The sequence below is a fragment of the Temnothorax longispinosus genome, chromosome 4 (genome assembly GCF_030848805.1).
Source record: "Temnothorax longispinosus isolate EJ_2023e chromosome 4, Tlon_JGU_v1, whole genome shotgun sequence".
Lineage (NCBI taxonomy): Eukaryota > Metazoa > Arthropoda > Insecta > Hymenoptera > Formicidae > Temnothorax > Temnothorax longispinosus.
The window spans coordinates 13,133,786-13,154,269 of NC_092361.1; the positions used below are offsets into that span (position 1 = coordinate 13,133,786).

The window sequence follows — 20,484 nt, forward strand, 5'->3', positions numbered from 1 at the left end:
AATGTAACTCACGAAAGCATATTAAAAATGATAAGAATTTAGATAAAATAGGTGCAAATAACTCTTTACATATTTAGGAAGAACTTTCTCGAAGACTGAAATGATTCGTCTTTATAGTTATCAAGAAATTGTAAAAATAAAACAGGACCACATTTATTATTTCCACATTTTAATGTGGATAATAACGTATTTGGGTTTCAATTGTACAAACAACTCTTTTTAAACCTTAAGAAACAGCAATTAAATGCATTCTACATATTTATTTGCTAAAATTCGTTTATTTTACGCGACGAAAATCTAACCTATATGCTTTTTCCCTGCCGCGCGCCGCCTCCCCGCCAACCAACTAACCAACCTCCTTAATTGCGTTTGCCAGAATGGTAAATGTATTCTCGCTGAAAACTAGTCTCGCTGCAAAATTACCATCAAGAATGTCATTCCTGTTATATCCTTTAATAATCTCTATTAAGTAAGAAAATCTTTCGCAGTTTATGGATTAATTCAAACGAAACTGTACAAGTCGGAGATTGTAGTAACTTGTTACGTGATACGTGTTTGTTATCGAAGAAGCAGAAATTACGCTAATTACGCGCAAAATTATGTTACGATTATCTTATAATTATAGGAACGTACACATGATACAGTGATACTAAATTAATTCAACCTGTCTCGGATAGATATCTTGTATACAAACTAAACTTGCAACACAAGTGACAAAGGGAAACTTGCTAAGTAGCGATGGTACAGCAATACCGGAAGCCGGAGAGCACTAATATCGATGCTCCTAGCAAGTGATCCGTATTATCGCGATCGATCAATGTTTCATAAATGTATCGCGGTAGAGGGTCCGGCGCAGACAATGAGCGGTTTTCGACGATAGCGAGATTCCATCAGCGATCCATCAAGGAGATAAAGGGCCTATCGATTCGCCTCGAGGCGGAGAACGGGTTAAGTCTTATCCGTGGTAAGAAGCGGCGGACTAGATTCACTTGATCAATCATTCCGACAGTTGAAGGATGGATCGACTCGAGCCGATGTTTACGAGGAATATCCGCTTTAAATTCTTCTTATTACTGGGAGCCGCGCTCCTGGTCTCGAGATGGACGGAGGAGAACTTACCCTCTTTCCCTCCCTCTCAGGAAGTAATTTTTTCTCTTAATTTTTTCGGATTGGCCGTTTTCAAGGATGGCCGTGAGGCAATTTTTGCGAGAGTCACCGATGAATATAGCGAAAAAGCTCGTACTTCACGAAGAGAGAACATGGCGAATATATACGCGAAACGAGAGCGACAGGCCGCGGGGGCGGTCAGACGCATTAAAACTCGTCCCGGCGATGGTGCGAGAAGGTTCCTCCTCCTGCAACAGGCCCGAGAGGCAACAATTGGAGCGTAATTATGAGCCGAGGCCGACTTGACTCGAGGCTGACTCATATTCAGCGGTCGCAGCCCGTGTGGACTCTCTACTCCTTTTCTCGCGTTTCTTCTTTCTCTGTCGTAGCACGATTCCACGAACGTTAGAAAATGTATATCGCTCTGGGCGCTTATCCGTGCGAGTTTGTGGTTTCTGACCACATGTTGAGATAGTGAGGTACTTAGGTGTTCGCAGGCCTGAGGCATCGTTGGCGCACCTCGTACGGTCCAGACCCGCTCCGGAAATTTCGGTAATGGCTCAGCGTCAAAAGCGGTTTCGTATACATATGTGTGAGGTTGTAAATGTAAAAATGGTGTATCGGAATTCACCATTATATGCATTTTAAAGACTTTTCTTTCGTCCGTGAAGAAACCGAACAGACGCTATCTGTTTCTAAACGTCGTTAATGTCATCGGTGATATGAGAATTTTTGTGTGATAGAAATGAGATAAATAGCCAGAGGTCAGAGAAATTACACTTGAATATATATTACGTTCGTAAGAAGATAGTAGCGTTCCCTTTATATGTAGCGTGTAGCCATCAAACTATCTGCACCTCGTATTTGTTATCAGCTGGAGCTAGATGGTACGACACAGGAAACTTTAGAAAAGATATAAAGGAGGACTATATGCGCGCGGCGGCGGGGAAACTTATGGCCTCGAATAATTTTTCGTCGTAGAAGAGGATAACGCTCCAGCTCCTTCTTCAGCGCGGTCGTAAAACTGCCGGACTTTGTACGTCCCTGGGCAGAGATATGCCAACGTCTCCCCAACGGAGGCTACGGAGCGTAACGTAGCCCATTCATCCCACACCTCGTCGCCGGTGTCCGGGTTCCGGAGCAGGCCGGCGACCTGGCTGCGGCGGCGCACGCGCCAGGAAGTGACGATCGCGGTGGTGAATACGAGCGTTGTACAGCGTGTCCAAGAAAATGCGTATTTTCTCCTAAACAAAGATAACAGAAACTTAATTAAGAAAAACGGCGCTTGTTCAAAGAGCTCAATAATTTTCGAGAGTTATGAGCGATTAGAAATTCAAAAGTTTAACCAAAATTGGAGAGAAATGTAAACGGATATAAAACGTCCTATTTTTTAATTTTTACTAGATTTTATTTTAAAAGTTTTCTAATTCAAAGTTAAGTGTCAATGACATTCAATGTTGGATACTCGGCAACAAGAAATATTCTAGCAAACAAATCTTTTTCTTCTAGGGAGCAGTTTGTCCAAGTTTGCAGAGAGTGCGTGATTTCTAGGGCACCCTATGGGTAAGTGTGCACATGTGTATTTTCTCGCGTGGCGCTCGCGCTCGAAGGCGCTACCACGGCGATAACTGTCCGCGGGCTTATCGCACTTCCTCGATCCGTGTAAACGTGCCCCGTACGCGACGTGAAATATCCACTGCTGCGGCAACGGGCACACGGGGGCCCCCACGATTCGCGGCACGCACGCGGGATCGTCGAACCTCGTGCCGATTGTAAATCACACGAGGTGAACGATCGATACCCAGCTGTGGGCAGATCGATTCGGGCTTGATAAAAGATCGATCGTACGCGGAACTATAATAAGTAAGCGCGCGGGCCGAGGGTGGATGAGATGAGGCCTACGTGTGTGGGTAGGCCGTGCCACGTGCGAGAAAAATTGCGGTCGGACGTAATCGAGAATGCGCGCGTATATTCGTATACGCGATGCTCTTTAATAGAAAAGTGCGGTGCGGTAATAACAGGATTGCTATATCGCGCCGGCGCGCGTCTCGCGCGAAACGAAACTTTATCTGCACGTCCCTCGCGTCTCCGTAGAACGTATGCATGACATAGGCGCAGATAAATAATTATATATTGTGTTCGGCGTGTGTTTCACACCGTTTCGCTCGCGAGCTGTCTCGACGCAACGCGTCGAGAACGTGTGCGTTCTCGAAAGAGGCGACTGACGGAAGAAACCGTAGATAGGAAGATTTATGCAATATATTACTTATAAAATGCGTTATTGTTTGCCGCACGAGATCGAATCTCGTGTCCAATTATATATCGCGCGGAACAAGTATCGATTATTTCACGGCATAGGCGCAAGGCGCTATATTGAAAGGCGCCTTCTTTAACGAAGACGTATATCCCCATTCAATCTTAATGCCGCGAGCATTAGGCCAGATCCTCGCTCGATACAGGAAGTGACTAAATCAAAAGCGGAGAATTTCGGGCGAGGTAATTTACTGCTGCCGGCTGTCGTTTTTTCCCCATCGGCTTCTCGTGAACCCTCCGAACAATTAGACCCTTTATGAGAGACGCGCACCGAGAGACGCCGCAAAGAAGGCGCGCCTTTTTCACATCCCGCGCCATCGGACGCGAGAGAGACGAATGGAGAGAAAGTTGTTTAAAGTGACGCTCGCCACGTGTTCCACACGAAGTACCGTGGGTAAGGATGCGCGGAGCGACGGAAGTCGCGGAGGTCGAAGCCGTGCGCCATCCAGATAGAGGAGAAGGAGAAACGACGCCGGTTATAAAATCCTCCTTCTTTTGGAAAATCTATTCGAAACAACGGTACCGTGCCGCGGCATTATTAATAAGCGGCTAACCCCACAGGGAGTTCATTAATATATTCCTTAAAGAGTTAAGCGTATTTTTAACCACGTTGCCTTGGGTATTTATGATTTGTTACTTATTATCGCATTCGGCCGGTGGTCCATTACGTATCTGTTCGGGTCGAATCTGTGCGTCGAGATGGGACCGGAGATTTGTAGCGCGTAAATCAGACACATGTGGTGGAACGTGTGTAATCGGCTTTATCCTCTACGTTTATTGGTACGTTTTCCGGTCGTTTGTATTAATTTACATCGGAATTTTGTCTCAATATTTCCTAAGTGCTCACTAACAACGAGGTGCATCGAGCCATTTCCAAGAATCAGTGTATATCTCGGTACAGGTATATATTTGTACGACGCTGGCGAATGTACCAAAGAGAGAAACAGAAAGTAGTCTGAAAATCCGTTTCCGCAAACGACGAAGGCCGTCTGTGCCTTCTCCACCTGCTCGTTCTCTCGAAGCATCTATATCCCACCTTTAACACCACTCGAGTTTCAGGGAAAACGTATACACTCGGCTTGCGTTTCCACGGTGACATTTCAGCGGGACCGAGGTAGAAACGGCAGAAGAGACTCGGCGCAGATCAGGGTTGGGGCGGAGGGTACACCGCTGCGCGCCGGGTATGTTCGCCACCGCGAGCAGCGGGGTCTCCCGATTAATGGACTACGCGTGTCAGACGCTTGTAGTGGACGCGCGTGGACACGGCGCGGATACACACCACCGTCCGACCGACGGACAAACGCTATAAATTGATAACCAGTTCGTGAAGAGAGACTGCCCGCGCGGCCGGTCGCGACGCGGCGTCCTGGGTAGCGGAGGAAACTTGGTATCCGCACATGTCGTCTCGGTCTCGGCGCATCGTCTCGGCCGACAATTTCCCGCCGCGCGCGCGGTGCGCCAGGTGCGCGCTCCCGTTATTATCGTACGGAGATAGGTAGGGTGCATAAGCGATTAGGAGACAATGGACTGTTCGCGACCGTCGTGCTCGTCGTCGCGACCAGAACCAGACGCGACGCGCGTTCCAGCGAAAATATTATATTACATTTCGATGATATGTGCCCGAGGAAGGAAGGTTAGTCCGTTATATCAACTCTCCGGCCGACGATCGATCCTCCTCCCGATACTGTCGTTCGCTCCGCAAAAGTGCCGCAATTTGTTTTCTTCATGTCACCGCTCGATGCAAAGGCTGTGTGTAGGTATTTGATTGTACAGTGTGGAAACAACTATTGCGGAAACGTTTCTGAAAATTATATACTTTCTTTATACCGCAATTTTCTTCATAAGCAGTTGTATCTTTTGTTAACTGCGCTAATAGTATTGTAAGTATACTATTAATTATATTCAGTGATAATGAAGAAACTAAATATTATCTTTGAATAATTTTTATAAATCTAAGAAAGAATGTTTTTGCAACTAAACGACGAATAAAATTTACTACGTTTTCCCAGTTTGCTTCCTGATTTCTCGTAGTACCGGCGAACTTCCGTAGTTAAGAGAGAAAAATGAAAAAAGAAGTCGGAAAAAAGTTTCTCTAATATCCCAGCTTGAGACCCGATGTCGGCTAGACATTATTTCTCTCGGACTGAAACGCAGGAACGGTTTCGTGGATTTTCCGGTGGAAAATTAGCGCGTCTCTCTCTCCGGGACGCGTCCCTAATCTCCCGATTGCGGAAGGAACGAAAGGAGCTAATCGGCCGCCAAGTGGATTATAAATTTCGGTGGGCAGAAACGCTGCGCCGGCAAAATAAAGTAGGAAGATGCATCTGGCATCTCGCCCGAGAGAGGCTCCGATGTGAAGGCAGCTTCGGTTCCTGGATCGCGCGCGGGGGCAACTCTTTCTAATTATTAGCCACCTTATCTGACGGAGGAGGGAAACGGTAGAGAAGACGGCGTCGTGGTTTCTCGCGCGACACCGCTGGCTATTCTCTCGGCGTAATTAAAAGTAACGATTCACGGAGGTACACTCTACGCGCGTGATCGTCTCTGAAAAAAACACGTCATTGCCCAGTACGCAAGGCTCTTACGTTCGCCAGTCACCGATCGGGTTGGCGGTCCCGGCTGGCTCTCTGGCAACCCCCTCTCGCAAACTGGTTTTGGACGTAATTGGATGCGCGAGACTTCAGCCTACGTTAAAGTCCGAGCAGCGCGATGAGCGTCCGTCGCTGGGCTTCGCCACTACGGCCGCAAACGGGAAAGCCCGTTGACGCCGCGCTAAATTTATTTTGCTGACCATTTAGACCGGGTTGGCGGGTTCCTGGCCGATGCGCGGTAGGAACGCGCGATAATTTTGCGCACTTAACGACCGTATGAGCTGATCTTGGAATTTTGTTGATTCGCTCGACGAGCCTCGTACTGCTCTGCGTTTTGTAATTCGGTGTGAACCCGCATTTTTACGGGATATTCTGAGAGTGGTCGTATGAACATATTCGTGTGAACGCAGGAATATAATTTATGTAAAGTAAAGTCATTGATTCCGCAACATCTTATACAGCGTCAATTACGATGCTGTCGATTGAGAAGGCACGATTGTAGTTACGTTTGAATCAAATGTAGGGTTGTAATTGTGGTGAAAAAACATGTTACGCACGTTTGGAAATAGGCATAGCGCGTTTCCATTCGATTGCTCTGCTAATTGTTGGGGAGCTGGAGATGCTAGTGTTTACCTTAAAGCGGATAGATCCAATTACGCGCGCTCACCCTTCTCTATACCTTCCGTCCGCCGCGATGCTGCGCGCTCTCACGACGACGTACGAGTTCGGTATCTCGTACCGCATCAATCTCCCGTCAGGTTTTTTTTACACTTTTCGCTTAGCCATAGTTTTAGAAGGGATTTCTAGCAATTGGACGCGGCAGGAAGCCGCGCACCGGCGGCGTCTCCCGTCTAGTTTTCCACCGAAAGCACCGACTCCGGAGTAACAAACTCCACGTGAAACTCTCCCCCCTCCCCGCGCAACACACTGGCCGGCTGGTCGAGGGCGAAAAGGTCGAAGCCTGCTTTCGTGTTGCCCTTTCCTCCAACCCCGCGCGTCTTCCACCTTCATCTCGCCCTTCTCGGGTGGGGTTAGCGCGGGAGCCGCGTAATGAGCTTCCCAGGCCGGTTGTAACGAGCAAAAACTTATCGTCACTCTCCCTTCTGATTTACTCGACCTGCCACGTCGTTAGTTGTACTGTCCCCCTTCCTCCTTACTACGTCCGCCCCTAAAAAAAGGGGCCCGGTGCTCTCGCTGCATCACTACCAGCGCGCGCGTGTTATTTTTTTCGAAAAAAATCGTAACTTCGTAGCTCGTTTCTTGAACGAGATTCTCGGTTAATAATTATAGCTCGCGTCGTTTTATATAGATGTGTCAACTGTCTATGATTTACCATTTACGTTAATGTTATGTATATCTTGAAATGAAATTGTTATAATAAGCTCAATTAGACAATGACAGTTTCAGATATGACTGTAAGAAAAGAGTGATTAAGGTGACATTTCGTTATTGGCGAGTTTCGAAGATACTAGTTGTTAAATTATAATTAAATTTGGCAAACTCAACTATGTTAACTTCGTCTCTTTCTCTTTTTTTATGAAGATCAAAACTTATTATATTGAACTTATTATATTAAATAAATATTAATATTTATTTTATACACATATTTCAAAAAAGATAAATTAAGTATATTATTTGAGATAAAATAAGTTAATTTTTTAAACTTTAAAGGAAATGGAAAAATAGGGTTGAGATATAGCTGAATGCATCGTGTTACAGTTACCAGTTTTCAGTGCTCCATTTCCGCTATCAATATCCTCATATATATTTGTCTCTACAACGTCTGAGAAGCTTCCGTAAACTTCTTCTAAAGAAACATTTTCGACAATGGAAGAGGTGAGGATACTGGAAGCTGCTATACTATCAAGCTGCTACTATCAAGAAAAATATAACGGTTCTGTATATCTTTAGATACCTCAAGACTCACATAGATGATGTTTGTGCTAATGTGCTAATTTTGATAAAATATTTTTATTAATCCTAGAGAGTCTTTCTGAGGTAATACGTACCCCACGCGAAATTCAAATTGCGCCTCTGCCTTAGGAAGGTTAGTTTTCATACCAAGACCCTAACCATAATTCAGTTTAGTCATCCGGCAGTCGACCTCCGTCATTCAGCGAGTGCGTTAGATTCGTGCAGCAGCTGAAAACCGAAAAAGAAAATTGTTTGGGGTAACGTATTACCCCCTTCGGCCGTTTACGTTCGACATTTACCACAGTAAAGTATATTTCCAATTTTTTGTGAAAATCGGTAACGAAAAATTATACACTTTATAGCACTCCCCGGAAAATTCTACCCCTGTTTCATATATAATTATTTAAGATTTGGTCAATTATTTCATTTTTGCTGTTCTTGCACAGCAACTGATTAAAAGTTTGTAAAGTTTTTGTAGAGTTAATTTTACTGTTTTCATATACTTTTATAACTTTTGACTACCTTTCAAATAAATAATCGACAGAATTTGTTTTACTTTCCATTTCTTGCGATTTTTCCCATCCGACAGTTTTTCATCATTTCCTCTACTTCAGATGTTCAAAGAAATATGTTTTTTTTTAAGAAACGAAAAAATCGCTTACATGCCCTTGAAGGTTGTCTATTCGATCGTCTTTCAAAATCCGTTGGAATTTTTAAAATCGGTGAATTTTATGAAAAACTACAGCATTTTTTATAAAAATAGTCATTTCGGCCCAATTTTTGGTTCTTTTTCTTGTTTTTCGAAATTTTTTTACTGTTTTTTTTACTACCGCAAATTGATGACTACTATCGTCTTCCCTATTAAAGAACAAACAAAATCTATTAAAAAGTTGTCTAACAACAAATAGAAACATTATACACGCGGTACAAGTTTGGGGTAATTTATTACCCCGCTTGGCCTTTCACGTATGAGAAAATTCATAAAGACTCTCTAGGGTTAATGAAAAAATAGAGTTGTATTAAGTCGTTATTAAAAATAGGGAATTGGTCGTAAATAATGAAGAGATAAGTTATCCAGCTAATTACAAGTGATATATATATATTTTTTATATAATTTGTATTATATGAAAATTTTTAACAAGTTATTTACACACACACACACACACACACACACACACTCACGCGCACGCACACGCACGCACACGCACACACACAACAAGTCTTAACATCTTAAATTTTGACATTAGGAATTTTTATTATGTAAATAACTACACACGGAGAAAATTTTCTCTTAAAATTTACCCTGAAATCATGGTAGTTGTGGGACAACATGTATCATCAAGAATTTTATGCGAGCTATTCTGATTAATATCCACCATAATAAAAAATATTAATATCTATTACATTAAAATATAAAATATGTTTGATTAATTTTACTAAAATATATCTAGGAAATTTTAATAATAATTTTTCAAAATTTACTAATTTGCTTGGTAATTTTTATCACGTTGTTTATAAAATGTCTCTTGTATATTTTAAAAATTTCTTGGTTGCCAAGTTGTCCCAAGTTTGTAGTGAATTTAAAAGTAAAATATAACAAAAAATTCTCTCTGTGTAGAATTTTTTTTATTTAAAAAACCCTATTAAAATTATTAATTTTTTCTCATAAATATTTCCATTTTTGTGCCGTTACACGCATCGGACGACTTTGAATAAAAGCGCGACCAATAAAATGCAGATTGTCGGCGAGATATATTGAGAGCTGACACTTGATAGATTGCTTGGCGATCAGTGTCGGATTAAATAAGATGAGAAAGCACATTCGTGCCATAATGGTAACGGTTTCGCAATCCTCCGTGGCGAATAGACCCCTTGGTCGTTTCCTGGAAAAGTTAGGAATTTGATTAGACGCTCGCGGCGTTAATCGATAGCCTTAATTATAACTGTCGATTGCTCGCTAACGAAAGAAATCGATAGCGCGTCCGGCATTCAGGCGACCTTCGGCACTCAGGCCATTGCCCGACTTGTCGGGCTATGAATCGCGATTCGTGCGTTGTTTAAGCCGTTTATCTTAATGAGGGTTATTTGATCCCTAGTGTCGTCGGCGACGCAGGAACTCGTAACGCAATAAAGCAAAAAGCTAATGGCCCTCGTTACTTCATTGTTAGGTGATAAAGATCGACGTAACGTCGATCGACGCTCTCGCTTTCGTTCGTCGAAATATACGTCTACGACTTGACACATGTCTCTCGTCGACGTCGTTCATTATCCTAATTGCGAACATCGAGTGCAATCTGCCGCGTTCGATTCGCCATCGTCGTCAGAGAGAGAGAGAGAGAGAGCGCATTCCTATAAATTATCCCTGTCGCTCTCATTTCTCGGGATATCGAATTGAAGCGTCTTAACGCTACGGAACAAGTACATTTCACGCGATAGCGTTTAAGCAGCTTGAATGAAAGAACACTCGGCCTTATCAGCTACCTGCACTCCATTAGGTATGCGCTATTCATATCTGAGACTGGCATTTCTCATCAGCGTCGAGACGTTTGTGGATCGTTAACTTTTATGTCGTTGTTCTACTTTCTTCTGCATGGTCGGCCTACTTGCTACCGTAAAAGCACTATTGCGCGGTATCGTGACTACGATATCGAATTGCTTCTTGCACGTTCGCGCGTTCTATCTGACACTCGTGAAATTGTACTCTCTTTTACAAACAAACACCGCTCCTGCAGTCCGAATAAACGAGAGTGCGCTATATATGATAAAGTCGATGATATCATAACACTTCTATTGTTTCTAATATTTGTGATAATAGTCTGGATTTGCTTCAATGACTATAATTCTGTTTTGTTTGATATTAATATACAATGCAAATTTAAAAAAATTATAGAATACTTGTTTTATATCATCATTCAACTAATTTCATACGGATACATTATTTTTTGAAGTAGGTTGTATGTAGAATAAGAATTAAATTTACTATTTATTAATATAGAATTCTTAATTTTCGATATCTAAAAAAAAAACTGTTAAGAAATACTCGTTGCACCTCAAGCTTGCTAGACGGTTTTTCGTCACAAATTAAATGTCCATTCAGATGCGATTGCGCCGTCTCTCCATAGCGCTACAAGGGTCATAACAATTATCTTACAATTCTCGCCGCGTTAGAGCAGGCTCTAACACTCAAACGATTCAAATCTTCCGGTCTTGCAAGGGCAGCGAGTTCAAAACTAATTGACCGTGGCGGAGAACTCATTAAAAGTGCACTCCGGAACTCGAGACGCCGGTGGTTCGTAACGACTGTTGTAATTCGAGCTGGATCCTTCCGTGGCACGTAAACGGCAGTCTTATGCCACTATCTCAACAGCTGTTCTGATCCCTTTTACTTTTTGTTTACGGATCCAGCCGTGTCCTACTTTTGAGCTCATCTTCATTGATATATGTAGAGATGATGTGTGGGAAATATGGTGATCGATTTATAAGACAAGAAAATTAGAACGGTCATAATAGTTCCGAAATTATTGTCAAAATTTAAATATTGTTGTTTTAAAATTATGCACTGAGAAACAAATTTTCTGCATTTTAGTAAATAGATATTAATTTGCATATAACTGTGACTTCATTTACTAAAATGAAGAAAATTTTCCTTTTTATTAGTACCTATATAATGTATTCATTGAGAAAAAAATATGCAAACTTTACTATAAAATGCAGAAAATTTTTTTTCTCAGTGTGTTTATAGACAAAGATACAATGGTACGGTACAAAGATTCAAAATCATTCTTGAATCGAATCTGTTAAAATCAATTAGACATAAATCAATTATAAAATTTATCACGAATATAATTGATTTATTAGAGTCATCTGAGTTTTATTGGTATAGCAGGATGTATTTCGTTAAATGTTAAGCAGTAGCTTCGCCGAAAAGGATATAAATAAAAATATGAATGACATGGTACAAAACATACAAGATCATTCTTGAATCGAACTCATTTGAATTAATTGCAGACATGAATCAATTATAGAATTTGTCACGAATATACCTGATTTATCGGAGTCACCCGGGAGTTTTATTAGCGCGGCAGGATGTATTTCGTTATATATCAAGCGGCAGTTTCGCCGAAGAGGAAATGGAAATAATCAGCTTAGCCGAGCGACTTCGTTAGATTGACAAAAGTTTGTCCCTGGCCAAATTCCCATTCCGAGTTTTTTTCTCGATAGGATCACGGCGAAGCTGGCGATGCGGAGATAAGAGAGATTGGAGAAAATATAGGAAATCTGAGAGAGGGGATTTCTGCGAGGAGAAAGTTGCACATAAAGAGGAAAAACGTTCTGATAGGCGTATCGAACGCGCAGCTGTCTCCGCGAGGACGATTTCTATGGGATCTCCGAGATACGTAATACTATCTCTTTGAGTTATACAACTGGCGCATAGTTTTCGTGTCAACGTTCAGCCGCGCAAACGTGTCCGTTGTGAAAGACGATATTAGGTAATCAATTATCCGCGGAGGAAAGGGCGAGCGCAACGGACGATTGACGAAAGCGAAAGTATACAATTATGTTTATTGTATCCACTTACACTGCATATTTTCATTACAGTTGCAAGAACTTTATTTAATATTTTAAACTTCAAATAATTTTTTAGATTTTTACATTAACAGGTAGATTAATTAAATAAATTAAATAAATATTTTTCCGTATGTTAATAAGAAAGAATATCTTTCGTTTTTGTGTATTATTATTTAATATACGAAATTGAAATATATTGGTTCGATTTATAAGATATTGGGTTTCTTCGCCGAATGATAAGTCTAGATACTGAGTTAATTTAGATATAAACGCGGAAATAAATCGCGCATGAGCGTGAAGTGCGAGAACACCAACTTGCAATATTGGAAGTCACAGGTGCTCGGCTTTCTCTATCCGGAAACTATTGTTTTCTCATAACCCGTTCATAACGGCTGGCGCCTCGTATGTTTCTTTAGGATCACACCAAGAAATTCCAAACGCTGCCGGCGTCGAAGCGCGCTCGCGTTTCATTCGGATTCGACCTAAGACAACAAACAGACGGTTTCCTGCCGTGAAAAACGTATAACCGTTCTCTTCTACATGCAACTTCTTTGGACCACCGTGATGTAACTTTTGATGCCGTACTGTACAACTATCAAACTGCATTACTGATAACAGCGAAGTTTATTCGTTTGAAGATTCAGTCTCAGCGACGTTTAGAAAAAACTTTACTTAAAAATGCATTATGTCATTTCTGAACAATCGTGCAGCTAGATATTTCACCTCAACATTGTCACATGTGCCGCATACCTTGTCACTTTAATAAATAACGACAGAAGTAATTTGTTGCAAAACTTGAAAGCAGTCTGGAGTCTGGATTTATCCGGGACATGACGTTGTTTTTTTTTATTGGCACTTCACGACGTCTATGATATATTTGCCTGGCAAATTTCTCACGCGTCAGAGACTGAAGTTGTCCGTCCAAATCCAGATACAGATGACCGGAAGATATCGACATCCGTGTCTTGAGATCATAGTTGCACATCGATCAACTTAAGTCTCCGGGGTGTGGGAGGGTCACTTCTCTATCTGCGTAAACAGTGGTTTGCCACGGGGATCACGTTTCTACGGTCGGGGACCACACCCGGCAGCCTGTTAGTATTTGCACGCGGCGTTAGTTGCCCCTGGGCTGCATGTGGGGTACGCACGTGCGTGTCCGTTCCGTCCTATCCGAGGCCTTCCTGATGTGATAACGTCCGAGATAACGTAGCCGATGCATTCGGAATACTTAAGAGAAAGGCCGTACTTGGCCGTACATCTATACCTAACGTTTTCGAGCTTTGAATTTCAGCTCCGTTGTAATATATCGCCGTTTACATTCACGGAATGCAAACGTTGATAGAATAGGGGAGCTCCTATTGTAAACTCATTCATCGCAACTGCGCAAATATTGTCTTATTGTGCTATTTAATTTATTAAAAATCAATCAAAAATACGTTGAAAGCATGAACGTAATTCGAAACCATAAAACAATCTCATCAAAATCTTTTATTGCTCTTATATTTTATTTTATGTAATTTTTTTTATCATGCTTGATTAGCTCATTAAACAGAATTTTACTCCGTAATATAACTCGGTTGACATGTTTCTTGGTTTTTCAATCGAAAGAAGAGTCTAATCTCTAAGGAAAATTCTCTGTTAAGATCTGGACATAGAAACAAGTATGCGCACACACAGAAAAGTACATACTATCTAAGTAAGTAAATATTACTTATTCTATTTGATAAGTTTGTACAGAGTGTTTCCTAAGTAAGTATAAAAAATTGAAGGGCATATTCCATGGCTTATTTTAAGAAGAAAAGATCTTATAAACATGCCCTAAACGGTCTAAACTGCTTTGTTTTCAAAATACAGGATGTCAAAGATGCATGTCCCTGATGGATCTAAAAATGTTTTATCGGTAACTGGAAAAATGGTTCTTAATATCATATGTACGCATACCAAATTTGAATAATTTTAAACGTTTTTCAGATTTTCGAAATTTTTTTTTTACAACTTTGACATAGGACTTTTTCTTCCTAAAATAAGCCACGGAATATCTCCTTCAATTTTATGTACTTACTTAGAAAACACCCTGTATATCCGCAAATCTACCATAAAGTCATCGCAAGTATCACATATGCTCAAAACATATTCTGGATCTTAGCAAGTCTAGTACTTCAAACGAGAATATTTAACTCAAGAATTCGGTTTACTTACTATGTATATAGAGTCTACGGCAGAGAAAAGCATATACTTAAGTATATTCTTGAAAGAAGAATAAATTCTTCTTTCGAGCACAAAATGACGAGCTTTTCTAAGACTTGTGCCAAGTATATCTTAAAACTATTATTAAGAAAATACTCTTTGTTGAAGAAAACTATTACTTAAGACAAATAAAATAAGTAATTGCTTTCCTCGGCTGTAGAATGATATTTTTCTGTGTGCAGTTTGTACGAGATGGACACTATGGACAGGTTTGATTATGCTGATGTGAACTAGCAACCAGTAACGATCCTGTTGCGCTACTGTCACGAACCAACGAAGAAGAAGTCAAGCTCTGAAACGACTTCCAGTAATTCCAGATAAAAACTATTTACATGAAAATTTCTGCTTACAGAATTCCAAGAAATTGTAACAACCGCGTTGTACCATTGGTACCACGTTTGCTCTGCCGCAAACTTGAAAATTACACATATTCATACGTACTCATTTATTGAATAATTAATATAGCTTCGCAAAAATGCAGAAATTAATAATGCTCTTTATTTATCATTATATCGATTACTGACTGCACGAGCCGCTGTGCAAACTCATTTTTGTGCAACCTACGCGAGACGAGCGCAACGCCGACGCTAATGCGAGTGCGATGTTAAAATTAACGCTAATGGAAATGCAAATGATACCGCGACGTGAAAAAGAGTGAACCGTGCGGATATTAAAAAATGGCGGAGAGGAAGGATATCGCGTGGATAATTGCGCGCGTTGCGCGCCAAATGAGCAAATGATGGTCTCGGCGAGCGGCGGCAAAAGAGAATAAGATACAAACGCAGAACGTGGAATAGGGAACATCCTCTCGCCGTTGCGACAATACTCCTCGTCCTATTCCTTTCCTCCCCTTTTTATACCCTCTTTATACCGATGTCCCATTGAATGCAACTTATGGAAGTCCGTTCCGCAAAGTTGCCTCGCGGATTTTCGTGGGGTGGGCCGTAAGCCTCCACGTCGTCGACAATGGCCTTCCATTCCCGCCCCCGCCCCCGCCCTCTCATCCCGTCGTTCCCGACCGCAGCAGTTTCTCATTCCCTCTAGCCAGCAGCTCGCTGGACCTAAGGGAAAGGGTCGTGAGAAGGTGGCGGTGGGTTGAGGTCGCCACTCGAGGGGGGAGACGAGGATGTGCGGCGCTCATTCCGGCCGCAAGATTTAGAAGCCAATTTTCGCGAGCATTGACCAGACTCCTTTCCCTCCTCCCCGTCGATCGTTCTCCTCTTTCTCTTTTACCGCGTATCCGCTTCCTTCGCTCTCCTTCCTCCTTCTTTCCGGCACTGGGGGATCGGAAGACTGCCGTTGAAAAGAAGCTCAGAAAATACAGCTGGCCGTTGACTGACCGCCGAATCGCTTTTGCACGAGGAATACGACGAGAGAAAGTAGAGGAAGGAGGATGCCCTCCGATTTCGTATTCTCGGACTCTGATTTGAAAGTATAACCGTCCGGCTTTGAGTCAGTATCGCGTAACGATCGACGAAAGGATCGTGTTTTGATTTATGCCGCGATACTTTGCACGTAATGTTTCGAACGAGCCGCGTTCTATTATCCGTGATTTCTTTGGATTTATCAGATTTTATGGCCGGAAAACGCGACCGCTGCTTGTTGCGTGGCATATTCCGGCCGTTATCAGAGAAACTATGATGTATGATTAAGGCATAAAGTTCTGCGACCTGTATATTCCATGGTAATTTATACATTTATACATTTTAATATTTTATATGTTTTCTTGTTCTTCTCGCTGGTTTCTAAAAAAGAAAGACTTTTTGCTTAGATTTGAATCTTTTTTTATGCATTGACCGTGTGTAATGGTTTATCTAATAACACTCGAGAAAACCGAAGTGAAACGATATTCCGTACGCGTGTGTCCAACCATTTTATCGCAAATATTCTCAGATACAGATCTTCCTCGGAGATCGCAGTTTTACGCGGCGAGTCGCGCTCGTCCTGCCGACGCGACAGATCGAGTCAATGGAGCAGCAAAGTTTCCTCGCGTTTTATCACCGATCATTAAACGTCCTCGCTAATATTTTACGCGCGTCGCGTCTGGAAATTCCACGGCGTCTACTAACGAGGGCTGCTGGAGCGATCAAACGCTGTACGAATGACGACGCTCGGCGAACAAAGTCGAGACTGCCCGTCCAAGATGCCAAACGCTCCAAGGATGAAATTAGAGTAGATGACTGTTGTCCATAGGTCTCACCCCCTTCATTCTCTCTCTCTCTCTCTCTCTCTCTCTCTCTCTCTCTCTTTCTATTTCTCTTGAGAGTTAGGAGTGCGGCATAGTGCCAAGGACGAGGGCGCGACTAGACGAAGACAGGACGGAAGAGAGACGTCGGGAACGTCCTCGGGTACACGCGCAATTACTCTCCCTCATCATATCCGACGCCGGTCTTTTCATTACCCTCCTAAATGGCGCATGAAGTGCCCACCTATTCTCCCGCCACCCCACCCCCGTCCTCGTCCCCCTTTCGGTCATTGAAGTTGAAATACCGCGGATAGGTGAGGCGGCAGAAATATACGCTCTGTATGTCCCAGTCCAGTCTCGCTATAACGCTACTGCCGCAACTCCAATAATTACTGGTACCCCGAGAACAATGGGCCGTGCCTGTCATAACTGTCATCTACCGCGGTGCCGCGCCGTCGCGTTATTTAAGACTCTCCGAGCTTATTACTTCTAATGGCCGGCAGAGTTACGAGCGCTTCTTTCGCCGGCGACTGACCCGCGGAAACTCGGATACTCGAACTGCAATAGCCGACGTCTCGTAGATTGGATAAGCGCGACGCTTATCGGAGGTCGCCAGCGATCGAGTTGGAGAGCATCCAAGCGAAGAGTGAAAGTAGGTAAGGCTGAAGACACCAAAGTTGCGGAAGACGTTTTATCTCGAACGTTGTAGTTCGAAATCTATTCACTCGTGAATAATTGACGTACAACAATGGGAGGATTAATCAAAAGTTGAAATTATTAGCGAAAGTAAAGATAGGCGTGCAATTCTTCAGTCTTATCTGTGTGCGTGATAGTTCTTCTGATTCAGGAGAATCAAACTTTAAATGTGTAGAGGAAACCGTCTTTTACTTGATGTCAGAGTGTAACGATGTCCTTTTACGCGTGCTGAAGCAAAATTTAACGCTAAACGACGCTGCGGAAAAGCGTGGATTGTCGACGAGATTGTCATCTTAAATTTTACGGCGCTGTAACGCTCGCGTCGCGTCATTACGGAATTATTGAGGTCATCAAAGTCGTGTTACGATAACGTATCTACCGGCACCGCTTTTTCACGGGCTGTCTTGGTGTCGCGGTACATAAAGGAACGTATTCGAGATTCTTTTTTCGAGCGGGCCGGGGCATTGTGCGACTTTAGTGTCTCTAATTTCATGGTCGCGAGCATAATGTATCCCGGCGAATGAAACGATTATGGCGCGCGCGGAATATTTCCCTATCGTTAATCGTATAGGATTACGTCTAGATTATATCGAAGGTACCACTATGTATGGCCACAAATGAGATTTACTGCCTAATCGTTATTAACTAATGGACATAAATGGGGGCTCGTAGAAATTATGCATTTGGCGTCATTAATCATTTCCCGCATATACTGAGTTCAGCGATTCGTTCGCGGAGAAGCGTGCGGTCGTCGCGCATAAAGTATATGAAAAGTTTTTGCTTTGTTTTACATTCGTATTATATACTCTATTCTATTCTTCCTAGCTATCCTATTTCTTTTTCTTATATATATTTTTGATTTCTTTCTTTCATTCTTTCGTCGACCTGATTAAAATATCTTAGATTGCGGCGATGTGCGATTCGTGTTATTTTTCGACGAGCCGTTTATATCAACATATCTTGTAGAATTCAAAGCAATGATATATCTCCGGGATCGGAGGTCGGTATTCGGAGGTCTCCCATCGGGAATTCGAGCATCACTTGAGCGACCGCCTTCCAAGTATGACGAGTACGTGTGTCATCGCTCGAGTGCGCGCATACAGATCTTCTCCGTAGATAGACAGACAGGCTGGCAGAGTCGGGGGGACGCTGCTGGAGAACTTGAGGAACTCGAACAGATGCTCCGATCACTCGGTAGCTGATGCATGCCTCACGCTCGTCAGATAACTCGGCTAAATTCAAAGCGGACCGCGAATCGATAAGCTGCTATCGCGGCTTGAGCTTAACCAGAGACCAGCAGGATCCAAGGGATCGCACGACTCGTGCTGCCTCTTTCTGCAGAGCGCTCTTGTAGACCAGTCCACCAATGTATATATCTTACGGCGTGTCTTGATAACGGTCCCGGTACTCGTTTCGCAGGGTACCCGCACGCGGTCAGAGTCTGGAACATGTTTTAAAAACATTGATAAGTCTTTAAAAATTAGTTGCTTCTCCCTATCGCAGCGACGTTCACGATTAGAATAAAATGTCACTTTTTATTGTGATTTAATCACTCGTTTATACAGATTTAAAAGAATTTGGACTGGTTTTTAAGGAGCATTGAGAAAAAACAACAGGATAAAAATTATTATAAATTTCAGAATTTTTTAAATTAGCGATAAAGCTTTACGTTATTTAATTAATAGATATTTATAATGATAACACATTGGTTCATAATTACGTAGTTTATACAAAGTATAAAGAAAAACCATACTCGTTTTTTTTTAACTGAATCGCGCATTACTAGGGAATCTAGGATATCTGATTAAAATCCCAACTTAACTCGATACCCACTTTTAATGCGGAGAGCAGCGAGGCAAAAGCCAACTGGTATAGGAAAGTTTTAATTTAATTCGGCGGTCCCGCGCCGAAGTGGTCGGCCCGCGTAGTAAAATAGGGGATGGTGCTTCTGTCGCTGCGAGCGACGAATTACGGATGACCAGCGAGCTAACTCGATTGCCCGCCATACTCTTCTTACCTCGATGCGTTGTCGAAGAAGTTAATATTACCCTATTTCAACAGCGCAGAGTTACGAATGGGAGTTTACGTTGTAATAAAATATTTCTACAGAGAGAGAGAGAGAGAGAAAAAAAGAGAAAAAATTCAGATAATAATTAATTTACACTTTTTTATTAAACTGTAATAAAACGATAAAAGCTGTTTTATTTTAATAACTAAATCGAGTTTGTATTAAAGTTATTAACTGTGGAATCGTAATTATTTCTCTTTACGTCATTATTTTCCTTTACGTCAAAGAGAGGTAAAAAAAAATGGAACTTATAGGTGTACTTTGTTATCGAAGACTTTCTTTCATTTCTCTACGACCCGGTAATATCAGGAGCGTGACGGACGAGAAGTGCGCGCCGTATTTATTTTCGCAAAACGAGTCGATCGGTCCGAGCACCATCAATCGAGAGCGCTCCAACAGAAACACCACGCACGCATGAGAAGGCAAGAAGGAAACGCCACGGACTTAGGATAATAGCGTTATTATACTCGCGGAGTCGATCGTATCGTAGGACGAGAACCAGACCCGTTGGTCGGAAGTGTGGAGGTAGATACGAGAGGGAGAGAGAGAGAGAAAGAAAGTTTCGAAGGACCCGTCGTCTAGTGCTAGTGGAGGGCGACGTCTGTGTTCGAGAACGTTTATCACACGTGCGTGCGATACATACCGCCGTGTGTCCATGATGGAATCTAATTTATGTACGGAATAGGCGGATTATCGTTTCGACCGAGAGGGCAGGTCACCCGATACCTCGGGTGTCATCTTTCGTCAAAAGTCTTGCCCTTTCGTCGTCCGCTAGTTCTCGTCGCGCAGATGCT

The 20,484-nt window shown here is 42.4% G+C and overlaps 1 protein-coding gene across 1 annotated transcript in view; it reads left to right on the forward strand.

Moving 5' to 3' along the window:
• The window catches only part of LOC139811161 (netrin receptor UNC5B), a 156,104-nt gene that overhangs the window by 32,787 nt on the left and 102,833 nt on the right, over positions 1–20,484 (forward strand). The window contains exon 2 of the mRNA XM_071775278.1: positions 2,617–2,670. Within this exon, the coding sequence (XP_071631379.1) occupies positions 2,667–2,670 (4 nt within the window). The 5' untranslated portion in view covers positions 2,617–2,666. The remainder of the gene's footprint in view (positions 1–2,616; positions 2,671–20,484) is intronic.